The sequence below is a fragment of the Aptenodytes patagonicus genome, chromosome W, assembly GCF_965638725.1.
Source record: "Aptenodytes patagonicus chromosome W, bAptPat1.pri.cur, whole genome shotgun sequence".
In the NCBI taxonomy this organism is placed as follows: Eukaryota; Metazoa; Chordata; class Aves; order Sphenisciformes; family Spheniscidae; genus Aptenodytes; species Aptenodytes patagonicus.
The window spans coordinates 13,082,029-13,106,329 of record NC_134981.1 but is presented as its reverse complement, the minus strand read 5'-3'; the positions used below and the strand labels follow the sequence as shown (position 1 = coordinate 13,106,329).

Here is a 24,301-nt window from a genome sequence, read left to right as displayed (position 1 = left end):
AATCACTAAACTCCAATTGAATTCAGTGGGGATATGATTCCACCAAGAACATTTTATCTGAGAATTATTTATAAGCGATGGAAGTAGAACAACACTCCCCTTCCATCGCTTTTCACTGTACTGCCTCACTCTCCCTCACCTTCTCTGATTGCCATACTTCCCCTTCTTATGAGTGTTTTAGCATGCCTGAAACACTGCACCATGTATGGACTTCATGGCTAAGCATAAATGGGCTGGATTAAGACAGGAGGAGACTGATCTGAGATCAAGAGCAGACTTCTTCATGGTTGCATGAAACTTGAAATGTACAGGAATACATGGCAGGAATGGAAACCAGAAAAGATGGGAGGAAAAGAGCACTGAGATTTGTAATGACTGGGAGATTTCTACTTAAAGAAAGGAGGAGTGATTTGGCTATGACTCCCACCCAGTGCAGGCAAAGACATAGGTGCTACTGGTGCAATACTATGGGACAATACTATCTCCTCACACGACATCAGAATCAGAGCTTAAAACCCCCCCGCAAACTAGTCTTGCTTGTAAAAACACATGGAAAATTTGATGCAAGACGTGGTGCTGTTTGCCTGAATCCAAAAATTATCTCAAGCAACAGCACTGCAAGGGGTGAACTACCAGATAAGTGTCATTGGCATTCAAGATCAGGGAAACCTGCTGAGTCATTAAGTCAAGAGGAGTAATCCCAGGCTACCCATGTACATTCTATATGAGAGAATAAATATTAAAAAAGAGATTCCAGCTGACTGTCTTTCTAAAGGCTGAGGAAAAGCCTGTTTTCCTTCTCATCTAAATAGGTAACAAGGAACTTAATTTCTCAGTAAAGCTTCAGCCACTGCTTTTCTTCCAAGGGAAATTTATTCTCTGCTCCCACTACTTGCAGTACGGTGGCATCACGCGAGGAGTCCCAGACTACATTCTCAGCTCGTATGAGACTGCATTACTGCAATCTCGGCTGATGCTGGAAAGCTGGCAACAACTATTACTTGTCTTGCCTTGCTCAGGGACTTTTCAGTAGACTTGCTGCTTGTTTTCTGTTTCTGAAAGTGAATAACTTTGTCTTGCATGTCCAGAAGGCAGAGAAAGGAAATTACTAAAGAAAGCAAAAATTGACTGGAAATTATATAGACGGTGGTGGGGAAGCACAGAAAAGGCTGGGAGAGTGAAAAGTTCAACTCCAGTCACGATCAGGAAGAAGAGAAAAATAGACCTAGGTGGAGTATTAAGAAAGGGAATGGGAGGAAAACAAAAAGAAGAAACACAAAGGAACTAGAAGAAAGGGAAAAAAGGAGGCAGGAAGGCTGACTTCCAAAAACAGATCAAGAAACTGAAATTCCTGAAAAACGTGAGAGCACGGGAGCACAGAACCTGGAGAAAAGGTGTCTGGAGTGAAAGCTGAGAAGTGGGGCAGATGAAGTAAACAAAAAGGAAACTGGAAAAAAAAGACAAGTGATCAGTAACGTATCTTAATAACTTCATAGGCAAGCATGATATAGACAGAGGGGAGAATTCAGGCCTGCGTGACTCCTCTGCACAGAGCCAGCCCAGCCCAACTGGAAAGGAATTCATCTCGTCTTGGGAAACCCAACAAATCACACCCTTGTCGCAAGATTTTCACCCTTGGAACCTCATGTCCTCTTACGGCTCCATCTTCTGCTCGCCTTTCTCTCTCGATATATAATCTATATCTGGATATACCCATGTATACACACACCTTACCTGCTCAGCCTGAATAGCCTAATGAAGGTACCAACATAGCTACAAAACATCCTGCTGTGGTGTGGTGGGTTGACCTTGGCTGGCCGCCAGGTGCCTACCAAAGCCACTCTATCGCTCCCCCTCCTCAACAGGGCAGGGGAGAGAAAATACAACAAAAGGCTCATGGGTCAAGATAAGGACAGGGAGATCACTCAGCAATTACCGTCACGGGCAAAACAGACTCGACTTGGGGAAATTAATTTAATTTATTGCCAGTTAACACCAGAGTAGGATAATGAGAAATAAGAACAAATCTTAAAACACCTTCCTCCCACCCATCCCTTCTTCCCGGGCTCAACTTCACTCCCGATTTCTCTACCTCCTCTCCCTGAGCGGCACAGGGGCATGGGGAATGGGGGTTGCGGTCAGTTCATTATGTGTTGTCTCTGCTGCTCCTTCCTCCTCACACTCTTCCCCTGCTCCAGCGTGGGGTCCCTCCCACGGGCTGCAGTTCTTCACAAACTGCTCCAGCATGGGTCCTTTCCACAGGGTGCAGTCCTTCAGGAACAGACTGCTCCAGCGTGGGTCCCCCACGGGGTCACAAGTCCTGCCAGAAAACCTGCTCCAGCGTGGGCTCCTCTCTCCATGGGGTCACAGGTCCTGCCAGGAGCCTGCTCCAGCGCGGGCTCTCAATGGGGTCACAGCCTCCTTCAGGTACATCCACCTGCTCCAGCGTGGGGTCCTCCACGGGCTGCAGGTGGATATCTGCTCCACCGTTAACCTCCATGGGCTGCAGGGGGACAGCCTGCTTCACCATGGTCTTCACCACAGGCTGCAGGGGAATCTCTGCTCTGGCGCCTGAAGCACCTCCTCCCCCTCCTTCTTCACTGACCTTGGTGTCGGCAGAGTTGTTTCTCTCACATATTCTCATTCCTCTCTTCTGGCTGCTGTTCCACAGCAGCTTTTACCCCTTCTTAAATATGTTATCACAGAGGCGCTAATACCATCACTGATTGGCTCAGCTTTGGCCAGCGGCAGGTTCATCTTGGAGCTGGCTGGCACTGGCTCTTTTGGACATGGGGGCAGCTTCTGGCATCTTCTCACAGAAGCCATCCCTGTAGCCCCCCCACTACCAAAACCTTGCCACGTAAACCAAATACATGTGGTAATTTCAGCCGTTATATCCTAGTAATGCACTCATTTTGTTGATTTGTTTTCTGTGAAAGTTTATGCTAAAGTACAAACTTTCCTTATTTAAGATGTTAGAAGGTGGAAAATTACTGAGAGAGAAATAAATGTGCTTTGTTTTTCTTTAAAGTGTTCTTTTATTTAAATATGAGATCATTCAGAGCAATAAAATCCATTTCTCAGTCTTAATCACAGGCAGCACTGCAATTTAAGATTCTTGTGTATTACTTTAAATATCATCTTGGGGAGAAAGAAACAGTAAAGATTATGAATGTGTTTCCTGTTGTTTTATGTAACTCAGAAAGTACTAGGAGAAATAGTTCTGTATTTTAAAACAAAGGTAACAAAAGAACAAACCGACAAATTAAAAGTTGACATTTCATGCAAAGAAAAATCTTTCACTCATATTTTCTTTGAGTTAATTCTTTGGAGCCAGACTGGAACCAGATTATGCTGCCTAATATATCTTAATTAGAAGAAATAATAATGATTTTGTGTCACCTCTACACCAAGAAAATACCAAGTGAAGCCTTAGGAAAGGATTAGGAGTGCATTATATAGCTAAAGTGGTTAAAGGGCATAAGTGATTCAGACCTTCACGAAGCAAGTGTTGATCTAGTTCAAGTGTTGATCTCTGTTACACAAGAACTAAGTCAGAGATGCAGTGGTCTGCTTTATATGAGATTGGTTAGGTAATTACACTGGCTCCTGCTCCTTTATATTGTACCAGTTTTATCACTCATCTTGGCCTTCCTGGCTATTTTTTCAAGCTGATATTAAATCATCAGGTATTATAATTTTGCATGGGTTTAGTATTTCTGGATGACTGCTCCGATGCATCTCAAGATGTCACATTTACAGAGGCAGCTGCAAGGCTGTCCTAGCTGTTGACAGGGGCACGACGGTGACCCACCGTGTGCTGCTTCTATGATGGCATCTATAAGAGTTTTTAGGACCTTTTCCCCAGGAGAAGATTTTTAGATAAAGGTGGTGCTTTTAGTTAGACTGACTGGAAAAAGCTGTTGCTAGAAAAAAGCAGACAAAGTTCTTGAAAGATCTGTTTGCTTTTTCCCACTAATCCATTTAAGCTAATAAAAGGTACTACTTCCATCTATAAATTGTGTCCTTCTTATGTGTAGGCCACCAAAGTCTGTTTATGGCTACATCAAAGAATTGCTTAGTTTCATTAGGTCACTTCTACATACTATTGTAAAACTGTAGTGCATAACTTTAACAATGCAATTTTTTTTTCCTGAGTGTCCCTCCTTTACACTCTGCTTTCAAAGGATGAGAAACTAAATCAGTCTTAATTTCCTGGCCACTGAAAGGAAGAAATCACCTTATTAAGAAAGCTATTTTTTCTCTTAGAAATAACTCACAAAAGGAAAATTACTGAGCAGGTGATTAAAAGAGAACTACAGGAAAAAGCATTATATTTAGGGATTTAGGGTTATATGAGCAGGTTAAATATATTTAAGCTGGGTTTTAAGGAGTCATATTCTGTATGCGTTCATAATATCCTGTAATTTTTTAACCCATTGGTCAATTATAGTCAACTGGCAGAAAGGAGGCATCTCACAGATATTAAGTTCTCACAGGTTTTATGACAGCAGGCAATCTGGAGGACTAGGATTAGTACTCCACTGAGGGAATGACTACATCATTAGCTCACAACTTGTTTAATGCCAGAAAATCTACATGCGGCAACGGGATGCAATATTCTTTATTTCTGGTGCACTTGAAATTGTTCAAATTGCTTTGACACATTGTGTTTAATCATCTATACAGAGTGTATCACTTAAAAATAAATTTTGCTCAGAGGCTTTCATATAAGTAATAATGACTATGTACATTTTTCTCTTTGAATGGGATTTCCATGATTTTTCCATTTTTCAATTACATTGACCACATTTAACACAGAGACCCTGATTAAATTTTACTTACAAATAGGGTAACTCTTGGATACCATCATTTATGTCTAGAGCTACATTGGGAAACACAATTCTCTTTTCATCAGAACTTTGATATTTTGCCATTCCGTTAACATAGCTGGATATTGCGGGTGTGCGGGCTTTAGAAAACCTTTCTCTCTAGCCCCTGTGGCTATATATTATAAAGCCCAAGAATGCTGAGGTAACCTACATGTTTGACTTACAGACAAAGCACAAAACCTGAAAAAAACTCTGATCTGACAGTGCACATGATCTTAGTTGCCTTGAAAACCAATGGACAGCCTGTGTATTTACACTTTCAAAGCCCTCAGGTCCCCAAGACCTCCAGCGTACCTGCATAGAGGTTGCCCAGATGCAGAAAATTTTCCAGCCAGCTGTGAGATGAGACAGGCAAAAGGAAGTAGGCAAAAGGAAGGGAGGAATAAATATGCTTTCCAGCCAAATGTTGAATGAAATCCCCTGCTTGGATTCTGCCAGGACTGACTGGAAGCAGAGCTTTTTTTTTTTTTTTCCTGTCTTGCTCTGTTCACATCATTTTAAGACAAGTCAGTCTTAAAGAGTGCATATGCTAGCTAGTATTGCTGCCTCCTAAGAGAAAGCAATCTTTTTTATGCATTTGCAAGCAGAAGGGATATAGACTTGACGAATTATGTTTTCTTGGCTTCGTTGATTAAATGTTGGCCTTCTGCATACTTTTCTGTCATTCCCTAGTTGGTTAGAATTTTCTATTCAACTCCTTATATGCATTTTTTAGGCTTCAGAATTATTATTGCATTAAATTCAAATGCATACAGGATAATCCTTTTAAGAGTATACAGTTCAACCAAACCTCCAATACAGTCAGTCTGATGAAGGACATCCATCTTTTCCCAGCTTGTTAATTGATTTAATTGAGCTTAAGGGAGAGCAGTTCTGTGCCTCTCATGCTTCTCTTCTCTGGATCTTCCATTATATATAGAAGATTAAACAAGAGCAAAAGAAAGAAGGAAAGAAAGAAAATAGACACTATCTATTCACCCTTTCATTCACTCAACTGTCCATCCATGCCTAAACTGGGCTATTTTTTTAAGGGAATTTAGCTTTAATCTTCTTTAATGTTCTGAAATGTTCTACGCCTCTTAATTTTGGTTTCCAGCTGGGAAAGGGATGAGAAGCATCAAATTGAGAACAGAGATACAGGTAATGTTTTAAGGCAGTCTCTAATTGTGAGATAGCCAGTCTAATTTCAAAAGCCTGAGAAGTCCTGATAACTCAGATAAGTACTTAAAGTTTGGGCCAGTTGACCAACCTCTATTTCTTGTAGGTTTTCCCTTCTGAACTGTACTGCTGAAGAAATTTCCTGAATGCTCTTAGAAAAAACACACTCACAGTTTATTACAGAAGGTAATATGGAATTAGTGCTGTACAATACAGCAGTTGCTATAGAGACTGTTCCCTTTTATTAACTGAATAAACTGCAATTTGTAAATGTGTTTAAAAATCACTATTTCAGTTTTCTGTCCCCGAGTAACCAAATATCTTTATTCCCATTTGTGTGTGTGTGTTATCCTCACTAATATTAGTGCATTATAGAGGGTAGATTTAGACTAGATATTAGGAAGAAATTCTTTACTGTGAGGGTGGTGAGACACTGGAACAGGTTGCCCTGAGAAGTTGTGGATGCTCCCTCCCTGGAAGTGTTCAAGGCCAGGTTGGATGGGGCTTTGAGCAACCTGATCTAGTGGAAGGTATCCCTGCCCATGGCAGGGGGGTTGGAACTAGATGATCTTTAAGGTCCCCTCCAACCCAAACCATTCTATGATTCTATGCTTCTATTTACTAAATACTATCTTGGGCAGGTGGCACTTAAGACTGAAGTCTTGGTTTAGTAAGGCATTTTAAATATTGAAGTTGTCCCATTATGCCAATGAGACTACCGATTTAAACACGTCAAATTGTGGCAGAAAGGTGAATCCTAAGAGATGTGAAGTTTACAAAATCCTATTAGTATCTATATCAGAAACTTGTGTTAGTACATGGAAGAGTGGCGTGAATTAGTCATCATGTTTGTTGTACAAATGAATGAAGCACAAGTCATGTTTTTCTAAAACTGATTAAGGAATGGGAGAAAGTTGGTTTTGCTAATAATTACAAAACTTTGATAGTCTGCTTGCTCACAGGTTAATATCTACTGTAGCATTGCTTTTCCACTGTCTTTGGAGCTTCCAGTCACCTCCTCTATCTGGTAATCTGATGATTCTGGGAACTATATTCATTCTTGTGCATTTGTACTGAAATTCCAGTGATACCACTTGCTAACACCAATCAATCTGTGGTTGACCTTGTATGTGATCTGTGTGGCAGCTACTATTTTTTTCTACTATATCCTTAAAAAAAAAGCTCAAATGCTACTTATAGCTCTTCTGAATGAAGAGTACTTCTTATATTCACCAAAGTCAGTGAAATTTCACCTGATTGCCAGAAAAAAATGGTTTTCTTTTAGAATAGTGCAGGAAAGAGTGCTGCTGTTCTCAGGACAGTGCTTGATTCACCTGATTGCAAGGAAGAGTAGTTGAGTATGAGAGAAAGCAAGCCACAAAGAAAAAGAGGAAGAGAGTGGATTTTCACAAAGGCAGCCTGAGTTACTGTGACTTATTAGGTAAAATATATCGATTTGGGTGCTTTGTTGTGTAAAATATGTCAGTCAGAATGCAGAACAGCATGTGATGCCTGAACAATACAGTTTGTCTCACTGAAAAAAGGGAAGGCTATAACTTGTGGATGAAGGCAGGGAGGAAAAATCTGTGTTTGAAGCTAGCAGGGGACTGACCAGGGGCTAAAACAAAGTACTGAAGCAAAGAACTAGGTGGCAGGAAAAAATCAACATGCCTTAGGAGAAATAGAAAGCTATGGCTTGGATATAAATTTTTGTGTTGACTTATTTCTGATTTGCACTTGTTTGATCAAGAGCAGAACTTGAAGCTAGGAATACTTCTACGGAGAGTTTATTATGAGCTCTGCAACAGGCAAGAAATTCCTTCTGCCATCTTATCCCTCCCTCTTTGTCCCCTCCTCCCTTCTCCAGTCCCCTGTGTACTGCAACCCATATGGCCAAAACAACTGAGTCAGCAAGGAGGTAGTTCTCAAGAGAACGTGCTTTATCTACACCCTATGTTTGGTTTAGCTGACACAGTAACAACAACAACCAGGAAAAATTATTTAAAAATCAGTGGTGATTTGTTCACTGAGTTATTTTAAAACTCTCCAAGAGCTCTGGATCAGAAATACTGTTATCTTGTTAATTGCTAGGTTAACACTTCTTATTGGTTCAAAGCCTCTCTCTATAAAATTATTAAGTGACTTAAATTAAATCTTACTGATTATACTGGATAAATCCCAGTTAGCTGAGCTTGAAATATCCACACTGAAGTTATGTTTAGAGTTTTTAATTACATTTCTGTTTGCATCTAATTTGATTTGTAACTATTCAATGAAGGCCTACTCTATATTATGATATAGCATAAACAGCAAACTCCTAACTTAATCTAACACACAAAATCTAAACATTGCTGCATTATGTATATTCAGCATCTTAAAGTGGGGAAAAAGAGCATTTATAAACAATGAAAATATTTATTTATTTAGATTTCTTAGACAAATGTGTGACAGAACCTGTGCGTGTATTAGAATATTTACAATGTCAGCTATATATGTACACATCTATATATAACAGAAGGATATAAAAAGAAAGATAAGGAGGATGCACAATCCCTTTCTAATTCTGAATCAGTCCTCGCCACTGCTTTACTATTTGACTGGGACAAGCTAATTATGAGACCATTTGAATTTGCCTTCTAAATGAAACTACTGAAAACGGTGCTGGAGTAGGATCAGGCGCAAGGGCTCAGTGATGTTATGTTGTGAGTAGCAACTTGCGACATGAGTGTAAGGAACTCATGTCCCACATTCAGGCCACTGCGTTGGAGCACAAGCATGTAGACGTAGAAAAATACTGAAAGTGCAGATTCTGGAGCCCAGTTTTACAGTGAAACATGAGGATGCTGCTCAGTTACAAATGAAAGGGTGAGACATTCAGAGCTGGCTCCAGAAGAGATATCATCAAATGGTAAAAATGAAGTTGAAGTCCCTGGAAATAACTTAGAGTGACAGCCAGACAGCCCCAAAGATAGAATTTGCTTGAGAGTGCCACTTTGACTAATATTGGTAGCTGCAGGGGAAAGAGATGCATAAATGGCATGGGAGGTGTAAAGAGTATAAGAAATTCTGAGGAGTGCAAGTAGGCATGGTGACAGCAAGAACAGCCTCAATAGCAGATCATGTGGAGGAAAGAGAAGGCAAACTGGCAGGAGTAGACTAAGCCTATGTGGATTAGTAATAACAGCTAGAGTAAAAGTAATGCATCAGACTCTTTAAACATCCAGTAGGCAGACACGCTTCATAATGGCAGATGTTGGGATGGCCAATTGGCCCTGAAAAAAAGATATTTAATTTGGGGATATCATTAGCTGTAGAACAGGTACCATAGTGAAAGAACAGGTACCATAGTGAAATACCCTAAATCAGAAGTTAAAAAAATAAGGCCTTTAGGGAATACAACTTGAAGGAATTTTAGGCCAGTATTTGAGCCATTAGTGTATAATGTAAACAAGACAAAAGGGAGTGCATGGTATCAGAGTAACAAAGAAAGTCACATTACAACTAGGAGCCAAATCATGGTCAAGACTTGACAGATCAAGGACGCATGGGACATCCTCAGCATTTGTAGATCCTGAAAAGTTTTGTTCTAGGGAGCATGGAAAGGAAGTGGCTATGTAAATAATACATCCAAGAAGCCAGGGGAGATACCTGTAGCTTTCTATCATCTACATTTAGTAATTATGCTGTGCTTGCTCTCTGCATGCAATCACTAAGGCCTTAAATATCTGTGCCTGTGCTTTCTTTCCAGGACTAGACATGTGCTAAAAGCAAGGGGTCTGATGACAGCAGGGCTCTCAGAACTGCCATTAGCATCTGTGTATGAGACTCGGCAGCCACAGGATGCAGGTGCATATGCAGTGCCACATTCTTTACATCAGTTAAATATCCTTTTTCAAAACAATTTCAGTTCATCTGCTTGCCCAAAGTTTTACATTTATTTAACCATTAATAGCATTTAAGTATAAGTACATTACTCACTTTATGAATTAAATATAGGCTGAGGATTATTTCCATAAGAAATATGTTCCTATAATTTATTCAGAAAGATTTTTAAATGATCTTAAGACTATATTAATCTCTACTTTTATGAATAAATTTATCTATATTGATTTTATATCATAGGAGATCCCTTAAAACCCTTGTCATTACAGTTCATTGTAAGGTAATATATTATAAACATAGACTGGTGGCATAGGAAATATGTGTTGAGATATACTGTAACAGTGAGAAACATAAAGACCATATTGGAGTACATAATGCAATGTATGTACTTACACAGTACTATGCAAAGGTATCGACAGAGTATTATATAGTATTTTTCTCACACACACATCTTGGACACATGTTTGCATGTATGTGCCTGAAAGTCTGTTTATGTGTGTATATATATGCATATATATGCAGTCCCACACATATATTTATATGTGTACAGGGACATACCTATATGTGTACAAATGTACATATTTGTACATTTAATGTAAAAAAAAAAAAAAGTTTAATTAATGTGCCCCATTATAACTATATTTCAAACTAATTTCAGTTAAATATTTAGAGGTTAATATAACTCATGTAAGAGTGTGTGCTTGTATAAGTGAAGTTATAATCTACAAGCAAAAAGGTGAGAGGAAAGAAGATTCTGCTCCCAGTCCCAATTATGTTCTTTGGAAATGAAATGTCCTGATGTTCTATATTCTGCAAGGACACATGATTTGTATCTATTTTCAGCAAACATCTTCTCACATGGTGGCCTAAAAATAGGCCAGCCATGAACTTTAAATAATGGCTCAGGAAGGGTATTAACCTCTTTCTCACATTCTATGTTTGTCACATTGCTGTAAGTATCAGTATTATGAAGAACATATCTGGTGTTAGAGAATGGCAAAGCAAGCTACATACACCTCCAGTTCTGCTCAACAGGTCTACAGATGTCATTGCCTCTTAATTCCTTTCAAGGTCTGTTATATATTAAGCCGTCCACACATAATATTGACAGCATTTCTCTACCTCTCTGTAGTGAATCTATTTTGTGCCAGATCCAAAAAAGCATGTACTATTTTATTTCCAACCCCTACTGATGGGAGACTTTCTACTCTTGGTGAAATGTGGATGATTATGAAAACTGGTGTTTTCATAAATACCCAAGTGTTAATACAATGTCTAGCAATGAGTGATACATCGAGTCGCTAGATTTTTGTTTCAAGGACTGTGGATGCCTGTACTAGCCACTGTATTTCCCAAAAAATCTGTTGTCCAATTCCCATAGCATAATGCTCTAATCAGGTATATTTTTCAAATGATTCTAAGTAGTTCTACTCTTTTCTTACTTTTTTAATACACACAGACCCATCTTTGCTTCCTGATTTTCAATTTAGTACAAGAAAAAATTCCTCACTATGAAATAAACTTATTTTTAATACATGTAAGTGACATTCACAAGATCACAGAAATATATATTAAATAGTTTTCAGTTGCGCAGTTAGCTAATGACTGGCTGAATCAATCCAGGCTAAAATGAAAACTGTTAATTACAAAGAATGTGGCTTTTCTTTACAATATATATAATCACACAAGTATTTATTTTATCTACAAAATAGTTTAGCCTTCTAGCAAGGCACCATCCATTGCTTCAAATGTACTACATTGCACAAACATGCAATGATCAAGCTCATAAAACCTGCAACTGTATGTGCTTTAGGCACCTTATTAGTATCCTCTCTACCAACCACAGAGTTTTTGCTTTTCACAAAGGAGGGAAAAGAAAAATGGATTTATTCACAAGAAAATTAACAAACATAGACTCCACAGAACAAGCTGGGAGATGAAAATCCTCATAGGGAAACTCCTTGCCAGTCAGTGCTCTACTCCTGTCGAGGCTGGCTGAGGATCCAGTCCTACCACTGAGCAAGACTGTGAAGGTATCACGAAAGAGACAGAGACAACAGATAAAAACCATTACCTTGAACTCAGCCCAGGAGCTACCGGGAAGTCTGTACCTGTACTCACAGTGTCATACTCCACATTTTGCACTAGCTTTTAACTCCACTCATCTTTAACAATCTTGTATCACAGTAGTTTAGTCCCAAGGTGAAGACTCTTGTTAATCACTGAAAATATCAAACACTAAGTTCCTTCAGTGTTAGACACTTATCTTTAAATTAAACAAGTGCAATTCAACACCTTGTGCATCCATATCTACACTATATTTAATTATCTCTCCATTTATAAGTCATTTCAAGCACTAATATAGGACACAGACAAGCCCACTGAAAAGCAAAGATGCACTATCAGAAGAACAGCTTATGAATGAACAAAAATTTTTTTTTTGCAATTCCCATTTCCATTTAATCTCTTACATAAAGACTCTTCATCAAAAGAGGGCTTTATATGGACATTACATTTTCAAAAGATTATTTTGCAACTGAGGAGGAGACCCCCAATTTTTCAGGTAGTAAGACATCAGAAAAAAAATCAGTATTCCACCTTTGGCTTGCCTGCAAGACAATTTTTGTAGAAAACATTATAAGTATTTGCTTACTGCATTTGCTAGATAACAGCAACAGTCCAAAATTAGTTTAGACAGATTTTTGTGCTGCTTTCAAAAAAAGGTACAAATTTTTTTGTTCAGGTGGCACTAGGAAAAAAGCAAAACAATGATCTAGCATTGCCATGATGTGCAGAGTTTAACTTGGGTATCTCCCACAGCTTTAACAAGATTTACCTTCTTAAATCACCAGTGTACCAACTGGAAATTAAGTCAAGTCCATAACTGTGCATTCAGAACACATTTTATGCTTTGTTGTTTTTCGTCCTCCTTATCTTGCCTTTAGGATCACATGCTTTTAAAAGGGAACTCCAAATTTATGCATGGGAAATACTGTGTACCCTTCTGTATGCTGTTGCTACTATTCCTAGTATGCAACTGAGTGCATAAAAATAGGCACATGCATTTGCTTCTGCATCAGACAGTTCACAACATATTTATCTCCTCTTGCTGGTGGTGAGTCATAACACTAATCTTTATTTGTGGTGACTTTCATGGACATTGGCATGTTTAAAGGGTGCTCACTCAACACAGAAATGTTTGTATTACATGACCCCCAAAGCACTTTTACCAATTCCAAGCAAATATGCTTCAAAAGACTTTATCCTGCTTCTGGATCCAGAGTTTAAATTCCACAGTGAAAACTGAAGGAAAAGAAGTTCCTTCTCACCACCTCCAAGGATGAGATTTACAGGAAAGGGACATGGGCACATCCATACCATGCATCCCTGTCTTGTCTGTACCGGTGTTTCTACTGGGATCAGGACTGCATCCTGCCCTCTGCTTCCCCTCTTCCCCTTCCCACGCTTCCCTTATGCAAGTGCCATGACTTTTTACTGCAGAAGCCCACAAGTGGAAAACAGAGAACCCTGACAGGTACCAGAGTGCTTTCCTGTAGCCAGATCCTGCATCTCCTAATCTTAAATTAAAACAGACCATGTAGTTTCCAACCCTGCATCAAGAATTTTCATTTATTTATTTTTCATTTATCTTTAATTATTCTCTAAAGGGTTCAGAGGAACATGTGTTAACTTTTGCTGTTTTAATGTAAAGGACTCATAATTCAGGGATAAGTGCAAAAGATCATTTGGTTTTAGCTGAATAAACCAAAACTTTCCAAATCCTACTAGAGAGAACACTAGCCAAACCAAAGCAAGCACAGTGTTAAAAGAATGTGTTTACATAAGGAAAACTAACTCAGAAGTAATCTGAAGTAATTTGTTATTATTTTTAACCTCCTAAAAAATCAGCAACTCCATTTATAATTGCAATAGCATATTCATACCTAATAGGAATGAACATGCTGTGGTAAGCACTGTCTAATATGTAGTAACTTTTCCTGGCTTTCAGCAGAAGATACATGAAAAAAAAAAAATGCCTGCCTCTTTCCATCAGCTGCCCCTAACACTACCTGGGTATCAGCTAGCTGAACAATCCTTCACTCCATTAAGAATTGAGACATGATAGACACTTGGAAGCATAGTCTGAATGGACTGAATGAGGCAATGGTGTGAAATTCTCCTCTGCGGGACAACACTCCTGCTGCTATTCTCTCAATGCACCAGACCTGGTGCCCAAGAAAAGCTTTCTGATTCTGCTCTTCAGATGCTTGAATACCAGTTCAGACAGGAGCAGGCACAGACTGGACTTACTCTTCTATAACAAGCTTTGACATCTCTCACAGCATTTAGTTTGCACCTAAATAGTCTGGTACTTTTCTCAAACAACTTACCATTTTATGAAAAAACTACTGCACTGAGATTTGGGGATTTGATTTGGATTAGTATACTTGAAGAGCTCATGAAAGAACTGTCATGTCTGAAATATTTATTAAACAATTATGACAAAGGAATCTTGTAGGTGCAAGACTGTTCAAAATCATAATTACTAAGAACTGCTGGTGTATTATTATCTGTATTATTGGAAGCAGTTAGATCTTGGACTTGCCAAAGCATGTCTCAGCTCGGGATGGATTTGCTAACAAAGCATGTGAAACACAGAAGGGACTGTGATAAAAGTTTCTGAAATATCTGCAACAGTGATGAAAGTGGTCTGCAATTCAAAAGCTGTGTCTCAAAAATCGAGGAGCAAACACACTCCCCATAGTTCAGGAAATTAAACTGAATTGTCTTAGGTCCCCGGGAAACAGATTTGAGTGTGCACAGTTTGTTACCATGTCACACAGCCGGTGAGGTTGAGCATCTTAAAACACAATAATCCAATCGCCTGGTGATTGTCTGCCCATTTCCAACATTAAAATGTCCCATTTATTGCTATTTTTAATTTTAAAAACTTAATTATAGTCCTTTCTAAGAGGTTTTCAGGGCTTTGCTTAGGATTGTATACTTAGACTATTATTTGGACATACCTTACACAGATCTTTGAAAAATAGCAATACTTTTTTTTTTTTTAGTATTTGTCAAATAAATACTGCTGCGGTATATCAGCATTTATTCTGCAAGACTGACATGCTGCATAATTCATTCATGACTTCAGTACTCCAGAGTATGAACTAAAGTTATGTTTTATCTGTGTCTGTATGAAAAAAACCTTTAATGCACTAGATAAAGACTTATTCACTCTGTCCATATAGCTATATAAAGAGATACTTAAATGAGTTCCTGCATGACTACATCTATAATTCTGATGCATTTTCCCTAGTTCCGCTCTTTAAGTTTCATACCAAGGTTCACTGCATATAAAAATGCACAGTGGATTATAATGAAACAATTACCTCTCAGTCTTTTATGACCCTAAATTTATGGACATAAGTTGTTATGGAAGCAAAATATTTGGAATCTCCAATAATTTAATATTGACTCTGATACTTTATTGTTTTTTAATAAACTCATTTGATTTTCTACTATAATTTTAATGTTTGATGGCCTGTATCCAAAAATCATAATGATTACACTATTAAAAAGGATTGAAGCTTACTATGCTCTAATCACACCACATTTTGGCCTCATACTATTAACTCTGGAGATGTTTCATCCTTTGCTCATAGGATTATAGCATAGTCTAAATGAGAACCTAATGTTTTGCGATTTCTAAAGATAAATATGAAATAGAAGGAAAGATATTACAAAAGGAACTAAGTTTTAATGGGGAAAAGGAGAAAGTTAACAACTGGGAAGAATAGTGAGGTTACCGAATTGATAATTTTTAAAATTGATTTTGAAAGGACCAAATACTTTCTCTAAAAATATACTCAATTTGTCTACATGTACCAAACTGATCTGGTTTTAGTCCTGTTTTCACTTAGATACAATTACTGTTATCAAATTATAAATCCAGTAACAGAAGCTTTCCATTATTTTGTTTCAGAGTACCTCCCTTACAAGAACCATCACAAAATGCAACTCTTGATGCAACACTAAGCACTGTGCAGGATCTTTTTCAGAATCTTACACCTGACTCATTAGGCTGTAATAGGTATGGGAACAACAAAGGCCAAGAACTTCACAGAGTTCTGCTCAATTTCAGAAATGGCACTGTGTAAAGATGAAGCAGCTTGTTAAAAAGAAACTAAAAGGGACTTCTTATGGGCTGGTTGGAAATTACTGATGGAGAGCAATGTTAAGTGATACACATAGGCAAATACAAATAAAGTAATGTATCCATTACCTCTTAGGAGTTAGCTCTTACAGTTATAATAAAAAAAAAGTAAGCTCAGTGGTTGGCAGTGATTAAAAAAGCAAATTAATGTTAGGAATTATTAGGAAGGGAATTATTCATATTATTATAACATCAGTATGCTGGGTGCAGATCTGGTGCTCTCATCTCTAAAAGGCTATAGTAGAGTCAGGAAAAAATTTTGAGAATGGCAAGAAGGATGATCATGGGGGCAAGCTGGCTTCCATGCAAGAAAGAATTAAGTAGAATAGGTCTCTTTACCCTCAAAAAATACAATTTAAGAATGTTATCATAGAAGTATATAAAATCATAACCAGCATGCAAAGGGTGGGTAGGAATTGACTGTACTATCACTTTTGCTACAAGAATTAATGGCCATCAAAACCAAAAAACAGTGGGAAACAGGTTCAGGCCCAAGACAAGAAGGTGGTTTCTCATGCAGCAGGGTACAGGTCTGTGCTCCTTGCCAAAGGATGTTGTGGTTGCAGAGAGATTACATAGATTCAAAAGGAGTGTAAATAAGTAATTGGAAGAGAGATGTATTAAGGATTACTCAATAGGCAAATCACATCAGTCTCAGAGAATCCCTTGAACTGAAAGTAGTTGGAGTCTAGGAGAGTCATCAAGGGAAATACCATACTTGCCCTGTTCTCTTTCTTCTCTGAGTGTCCACCCACAGGCACTGCTGTGGAGGCTAGTGGCTTAGACAAATGCCAGAGCTGAGCCAGTTTGACATTTCTTACACTCCGTTCTTAGATGAAACTGCTTACATATATGTCTTTTAACTTTTGTAATTCAGGTGTCCTTTTGGAAGAGATTTCTCTTAGCTGTGTTCGTTGGTTTTGGTATTTTTCTTGTTGTCTGTACCATCTCCTTTTCGTGTCATGACAGTTACAAAGACCACTTTTGGGACCAGGGCCTTCTGATGCCAGATGATGTTCAAACATGTAGGTGGCAAGAACTTCGAATTAAAAAATGTAAACTCTACAAAACTTCACAAGAATCTCTGTCTGCTGAAGAACCAGAAACAATATTTATGTAAGGGAAACATGCTAATTGCTACCAATTGCTAATTACTACCTCAAGAAATGAGGGAGAGAGATAGTTAATTGCAAATGTTATTAAAGGCAGAATTTATCTCACATGTCAACTGATGTTAGAAGATGCAGCCTTTTTTCTAAGCTAGTCAGCTAGGTTTTCTTTACAGTGAGAGAGTGTGTGTGTGGGGGGTTGTGCTGGTTTTGGCTGGGATAGAGTTAATTTTCTTCATAGTAGCTAGTATGGGGCTATGTTTTGGATTTGTACTGAAAACAGTGTTGATAATACAGGGATGATTTAGTTACTGCTGAGCAGCCAGGGACCATGGCCCCACCTGGAGCCTCTGACAGAAAGCACCTGGGGAGACTTGAGGTCAACCTCTAGGGGTTTGGAGCCAGGGATATAGAGGATCTGAAGCCCATTACACTCCAACCGAAAAAGAAATATTAGCAGCATATGAAGGGGTTCGAGCCGCTTCAGAAGTAGTTGGTACTGAAGCACAGCTCCTTTTGGCACCTTGATTGCCTGTGCTGGGCTGGATATTCAAAGGGAGGGTCCCCTGTACACATCATGCAACTGATGCTACGTGGAGTAAGTGGGTCGCACTGATCACACAACGGGCTCGAATAGGAAGCCCCGACTGCCCAGGAATTCTGGAAGTGATCATGGACTGGCCAGAGGGCCGAAACTTCGGAGTGTCGGCAGAGGAGGTGATTTGTGCTGAGGAGGCCCCAATGTATAATGAACTGCCAGAAAATGAGAAGCAATATGCTCTGTTCACTGATGGGTCCTGTCATCTTGTGGGAAAGCATCGGAGGTGGAAAGCTGCTGTATGGAGTCCTATATGACAAGTGGCAGAAACTGCTGAAGGAGAAGGTGAATCGAGTCAATTTGCAGAGGTGAAAGCCATCCAGCTGGCTTTAAATATTGCTGAAAGAGAAAAATGGCCAGTACTTTATCTCTGTACTGACTCATGGATGGTGGCAAATGCTCTGTGGGGGTGGCTACAGCAATGGAAGCAGAGCAACTGGCAGCGCAGAGGTAAACCTATCTGGGCTGCCACATTGTGGCAAGATATTGCTGCCCGGGTGGAGAACCTGGTTGTAAAAGTCCATCACGTAGATGCTCACGTACCCAAGAGTCAGGCCTCTGAAGAACATCAAAACAACCAGCAGGTGGATCAGGCTGCTAAGATTGAAGTGGCTCAGGTGGATCTGGACTGGCAACAGAAGGGTGAATTATTTATAGCTCAATGGGCCCATGACACATCAGGACATCTAGGAAGGGATGCAACATACAAATGGGCTCGTGATCGAGGTGTGGACCCGACCATTGATGCCATTGCACAGGTTATCCATGAATGTAAAACGTGCGCCATAATCAAGCAAGCCAAGTGGTTAAAGCCTCTTTGGTATGGAGGACGATGGCTGAAATATCAATATGGTGAAGCCTGGCAGATTGATTATATCACACTACCACAAACCCGCCATGACAAGCACCATGTACTTACAATGGTGGAAACGACTACTGGATGGTTGGAAACATACCCTGTGCCCCATGCCACTGCCCAGAATAATATCTTGGGCCTTGAAAAGCAAGTTTTATGGCGACACGGCACCCCAGAAAGAATTGAGTCAGACAACGGGACTCATTTCCGAAACAACCTCATAAACACCTGGGCCATTGACTGGGTATATCACATCCCCTATCATGCACCAGCCTCTGGGAAAGTTGAACGATACAATGGACTGTTAAAAACTACACTGAGAGGACCACTACTATGTTGTCATCAGGGCAGTGTGCAGGCTGATTGTAGCTCCTGAGGAATGCACTCTACTGAGTAAATATTTTTTTTTTTTTTTAATAATACAGAGAACAAAGAAAACATGCTAAGTACAGCATGATCATAGCAAAACCAGAAGCCACTCCTTCAGTGAAATTCTGTTCTACTCCATGTTTTTAGTGGCTCATTAATTTTTTAAATTTTCCATGCTTGATCTCTCCCCAGAAGTCCTTTTTGGTTTTTATGCTTGACCAAATTTGCCTTGCTGCTCTTAAGCAATGAGAAAAAAGGAAGGGGAGGGGAGGGAGGAAGGAAATAAGGAGGGAGGACGGAGAAAAAGACAGATTTTTTTATTTTTTCAGTGGAAGGGTATTAGGCTTCATTTATGGAGAAATGCTTTCCTTAAAAGCAGAAATGGATGAAACTGTTTCTGATGTCTGTGACTGATTAGTCTGTACATGCATCTGCTTTTTAACAAAACAAAAGCTCCATACTGGCCAAGATTCGTGTTTTGACTGTCACTGTACTCTAGGGATAATTTCCACACTTTTCCTGTCCTATATGATAGATTTTTGTAATGCATTCTCCTCTTGACATTTCAAAAGATACCAAGGGGAGCTGCAGGGTAAATTGGCAGAGGCAGTGCAGAAGCCAGAGCCCTCCACCTGCCCTCCAAAACACTTACAAATCCACAGTATAATGAAAGGACTCAGGCTACATCTATGTTAGGGTATTAAATGGGTCCAGGCATTGGAATTCAGTTAAATTGTTAGAACAATCATGGTTTGGCCGGATTTTGACTTGAACCATCTAGCAATGACCAAGCGATTTTGGGCACCATTCACCATTCCCAGTTGGTATTTTGTAAGGAGGGAGCCCACTTTCAGACTTTAATAACACAGACATGGCCTCAGAGCCCGTGAACGGGCATGGCATTGTTTCTTATAACTTGAATATGCCAACTATTTTAAATATGGAACTTGACTGATTTTGGAAATGGATTGTATGACATGTATTCCCTTCACAACAAAGAGCTGGATTCAATGATACAGACAATCCATCACAGACCTATGTTCTTCTTATGCCACAAAACTTGTTAAAAAAATAAACCCTCACATATCTTTCCAAAAGTACAGATGTCATCCTGTGCTCTGTTGGGAGTTATATATACATGTATTCAGCACCACTCCTCCCATAGCAGAGGACACTAAAAGGCATTACTTGGTATCACTGAAAATTACACAGGTTTCATATACACATCAGACCACTCCTCCTTTATTCTCCTCTTTTCTTGTTTCTTTTCTCTTTTCCCTGTTTATGCTTTCTTCTCTCTGAATTTTTCAACTTCCTTCTTCTCCTGTTTTTTTCTCCTCCTTTGTGTAGAAGATACCAGTCATCTGATAACAAAACATCCTTGAGTAGATCAAGCATGAGCATCACCCAACAGAAGACAGTCAGATTTCTATTCCGATTAAGCAGCTGTAAGCAAGCTTACAGAATGTAACAGCATTCTGTTACAGCAAGATGAATGCTGCCTTCCTCCCACACAAGCACCTTGCCAAAGAAAATTCCAACTGCTTCCACACAAACATAACATTTAAAAAAACCAAAACTGGAATACAAACTAGAGTTTTAACAAAAGAGATTTTTTTAATGGCTTGTATGTCATATTCCAGCTTCCTCACCTCAAGTAAAGACCATCTTAACCAAGGATGCTACTTCACAGAATGAAATAGAGGAGCTCTCCCTTCACTGGTGGCTTTCAGTGGTTTCATCTGCACAGATACCTGGTTAGCAAGTAGGGAGAGCAGAAAAAACCTTTCACCCAGGACCATTCTAGTCTAGCCACTCTATTTTAAAGAATGGCAGAAGACCATGAGTTTCTCTCGACACTTAAGGACAGGATTTTACTCTTTGACATCCTTGTGTGGCAGTGACTCTGACAGACTGGTTCAGAATAGTGTAAACTTGCTTATTTCTTTGTATTGATCTAATACAAAATTAATTCACCTGGTCATTCATTGACTAGGTAGATGGTCAAATGAGATTGTTAATTTGACTGAGATAAATGAGATAAATGTTACAGAATAGAATCAGAAAGAGCATTTCAACACAGAAAGAGCAAAGACATTAAAGTTTTCCATACCATGAAGAAACACTTGAACACTTACCTCCCTAAGGGGATCATTGAGCTCATTAAGAATATTTTCTTCATCAAAGATCTTGCCTTGGTAGCGGTGCTCATAGTAATCATGGATCTTCTGGCGCATTTCAGCAGGTAACTTGTGGAATGACATGTACTGTTCCACTTGTTTGTACTGTCAGGAGAATAAAAGGAAGAATCAGGGAAAAAACCACCCACTTTTTTACTATCTAAAGGCACCTACAAAATGAAAATTCATTCATGTATCCACTTAAGCTTTGTATCTTTTATAAAGATAACATTTTATACATATGTCAGAGAACCCTCACACAAATATTAGTTAATTTCATATTACTGTTGCTCACGTGACAGCACAACAACTGAAAATTATGGAAACTGCCTTTAGTGGTGATGCTAATATCCACATTAATTTATAAGTTTTAGAAGCCAAACCCTCAGACTTGTCATGTGTTCCCTAAATTCCCAGCTATATAGAAGTTGTGAAACTACACCAACACCATTTTTAGCTCATTCCATGCAGCAGACAGGGAAACTGTACAATGTGTATATCTACTTCTCTAGTGCTGCATTCGGAGAGAGTTTAAGGTGTGAAATTTCAGAAACTGGATATGCTGTATTAATACGCAACATATTAATGTTGTGTACACTTATAAGGCAACTGAAGAACAAAGTTAAAATCTGTGGAGATAATGAAGCAGAAAGCATTTCTCAGGAGGAATGAAGAGAAGAGAGAAGTGAACCGGAAAAATAGGCATGGCATCAGGAAACAGATAGATGCCAGGACCCAGGAGACTCAGAGGACCGCACTCAATTTACCTTGTGCATTTGGTTTCCTTGTTTCTACTAGTCCCCTGCCCTGTCTTCTGCTTTGTTTGCTTCCCTTCTTCAGAAGCCATTTTGGATAGCATAATTTTCAGAAAAGAACGTCCCAAACTAACATACTCAGAGTTGTACTGTACTAAACCGTATGATACATCTGAGACCCACAAAATGGAGAAGTTGCCTAAACCACAAATGGACAAGTACCACCTGACTAAGACTTTTGCCTCTCCGACCCACCATTCGGAAGCCACTGAGGTGAAGGGCTCCGGAGCGGAGGATCGTGCCGGGGGACCCTTCCTGAAGTGGCAAAACCCGCGAAAAGCAAAAGCAAAAGCGCAGGGAGTGAGAGGGTGCCCCAGCCCCCCCATTCCCCCAGCCGGAGGAGGGAGCTCCTGACGAGCGGCAGCTCTGACTCAGCGTGGGCGGGGACAAGAGGGGCGGCGGCCAAACCCCTTCACTTAGAAGAGCAGCCCCCAGGGAGTGTGAGTGACCTGGAGCAGGGCAAACAGGGTGGGCAAACAGGATATAGCATGTCAGAAGGGTGTGGTGTGCCAGTTTGCGCAGGCAGTTCGTGCAGGCAGGGTGTGCAGGGAAGGCGAGCGGGCAGGGCGCAGTCCCCCTCCTGGCTCTAGAGGCCAACTCAACTAGTAGTCGTTGCCCTCCTAGAAGAGGACCCGCTATGGTTTCCACTTGGCCGAAAGCCATCGCCAGAAGGAATGTGGCGACCCAGACGGAGCTCACACACAAGCATACAGCTGTCCAGGTCTCTGGCTGCAGGGAGTGCCTGAGCCTGTCGGCTGTACCAGAGGGCAGCAGAGACACCACCTGTGTGCGGTGTGACCAGGTGGATGATCTGCTCAGCCTGGTGGCAGAGCTGAAGTAGGAAATGGAAAGGGTAAGGAGTATCAGGGAGTGTGAGAGGGAGATAGATTGGTGGAGCTGCACCCTACCATCCCTGAGGCAAAGGCAGCAGATGGAGGCTCCACAAGAAGCAGAGGATCCCCTGCCTTCTTGCCACCTGGTAGAAAGAGGGGACCTAAGCGATGGGGGGGGAATGGAAACAGGTCCCTGCTCGGGGTACCAGGCGAACCCCTGCCCAGCCTCCCTCACCTTCCCGGTTGCCTTTACACAACAGATATGGGGCCCTGGAACTTGAGGGCCAGGCAAATGAGGATGTAGATGAAGGTCCATCCAAGGGGTTGCCTAGGGTGAGGCAGTCAGCCCCAAGCATTATGGCTGCCTCTGCTAAGAAAAAAAGGAGGGTAATTGTCGTAGGCAATTCCCTTCTGAGGGGAACAGAGGGCCCAATATGCCAACCAGACCCGTCCCACAGGGAAGTCTGCTGCCTCCCTGGGGCCCGGGTCAGAGACATCACTAGGAAGCTCCCTGGTCTGGTACGGTCTTCCAATTACTACCCACTGTTGGTTATACAGGCTGGCAGTGATGAGGTTGCAGAGAGAAGTCCTGCAGTGATCAAAAGGGACTTCAGGGCGCTGGGGCGACTGGTTGAAGGATCAGGAGCACAGGTAGTGTTTTCCTCAATCCCTACAGTGGCAGGGAAGAATACTGAAAGGAACAGGAAAACACACCTGATCAACACGTGGCTCAGGGGCTGGTGCCATCGGAGGAATTTTGGCTTTTTTGATCATGGGGAGGTTTACATGGCACCGGGCCTGCTGGCGACAGATGGAGTTCAGCTGTCTCACAGGGGGAAGAGGATCATGGCTCATGAATTGGCAGGGCTCATTGAGAGGGCTTTAAACTAGGTTTGAAGGGGGAAGGGGATAAAACCAGGCTCACTAGAGATGAGCCTAGGGGTGGCGTGCCGATGCCGGGGGTGAAATCAATAGCCCAGCTCAAGTGCATCTACACCAATGCACACAGCATGGGCGGCAAGCAGGAGGAGCTGGAAGCCATTGTGCAGCGGGAGAGATATGACTTAGTCGCCCTCACAGAAACATGGTGGGGTGACTCTCATGACTGGAGTGCTGCAATGGATGGCTATAGACTCTTCAGAAGGGACAGGCGAGGAAGGAGAGGCGGTGAGGTGGCCCTGTATGTTAGGGAGTGTTTCGATTGTCTAGAGCTCAACGATTGTGATGATGATACGGTCGAGTGTTTATGGGTAAGGATGAGGGGGAAGGCCAACAAGGCAGATACCCTGCTGGGAGTCTGTTATAGACCACCCAACCAGGATGAAGAGGCGGATGAAGCATTCTACAAGCGGCTGGCAGAAGTCTCTCAATCGCTAGCCCTTGTTCTCATGG

At 40.6% G+C, this 24,301-nt stretch overlaps 1 protein-coding gene across 2 annotated transcripts in view; it reads right to left on the bottom strand.

Annotated features, from left to right (window-relative positions):
* Positions 1-24,301, bottom strand: part of LOC143171899 (potassium/sodium hyperpolarization-activated cyclic nucleotide-gated channel 1-like) — a 211,609-nt gene that overhangs the window by 22,408 nt on the left and 164,900 nt on the right. For both annotated transcript variants that reach the window (XM_076361067.1, XM_076361068.1), the window contains one exon: positions 21,220-21,366. In XM_076361067.1, coding sequence (XP_076217182.1) covers positions 21,220-21,366 — 147 coding nt within the window. The remainder of the gene's footprint in view (positions 1-21,219; positions 21,367-24,301) is intronic.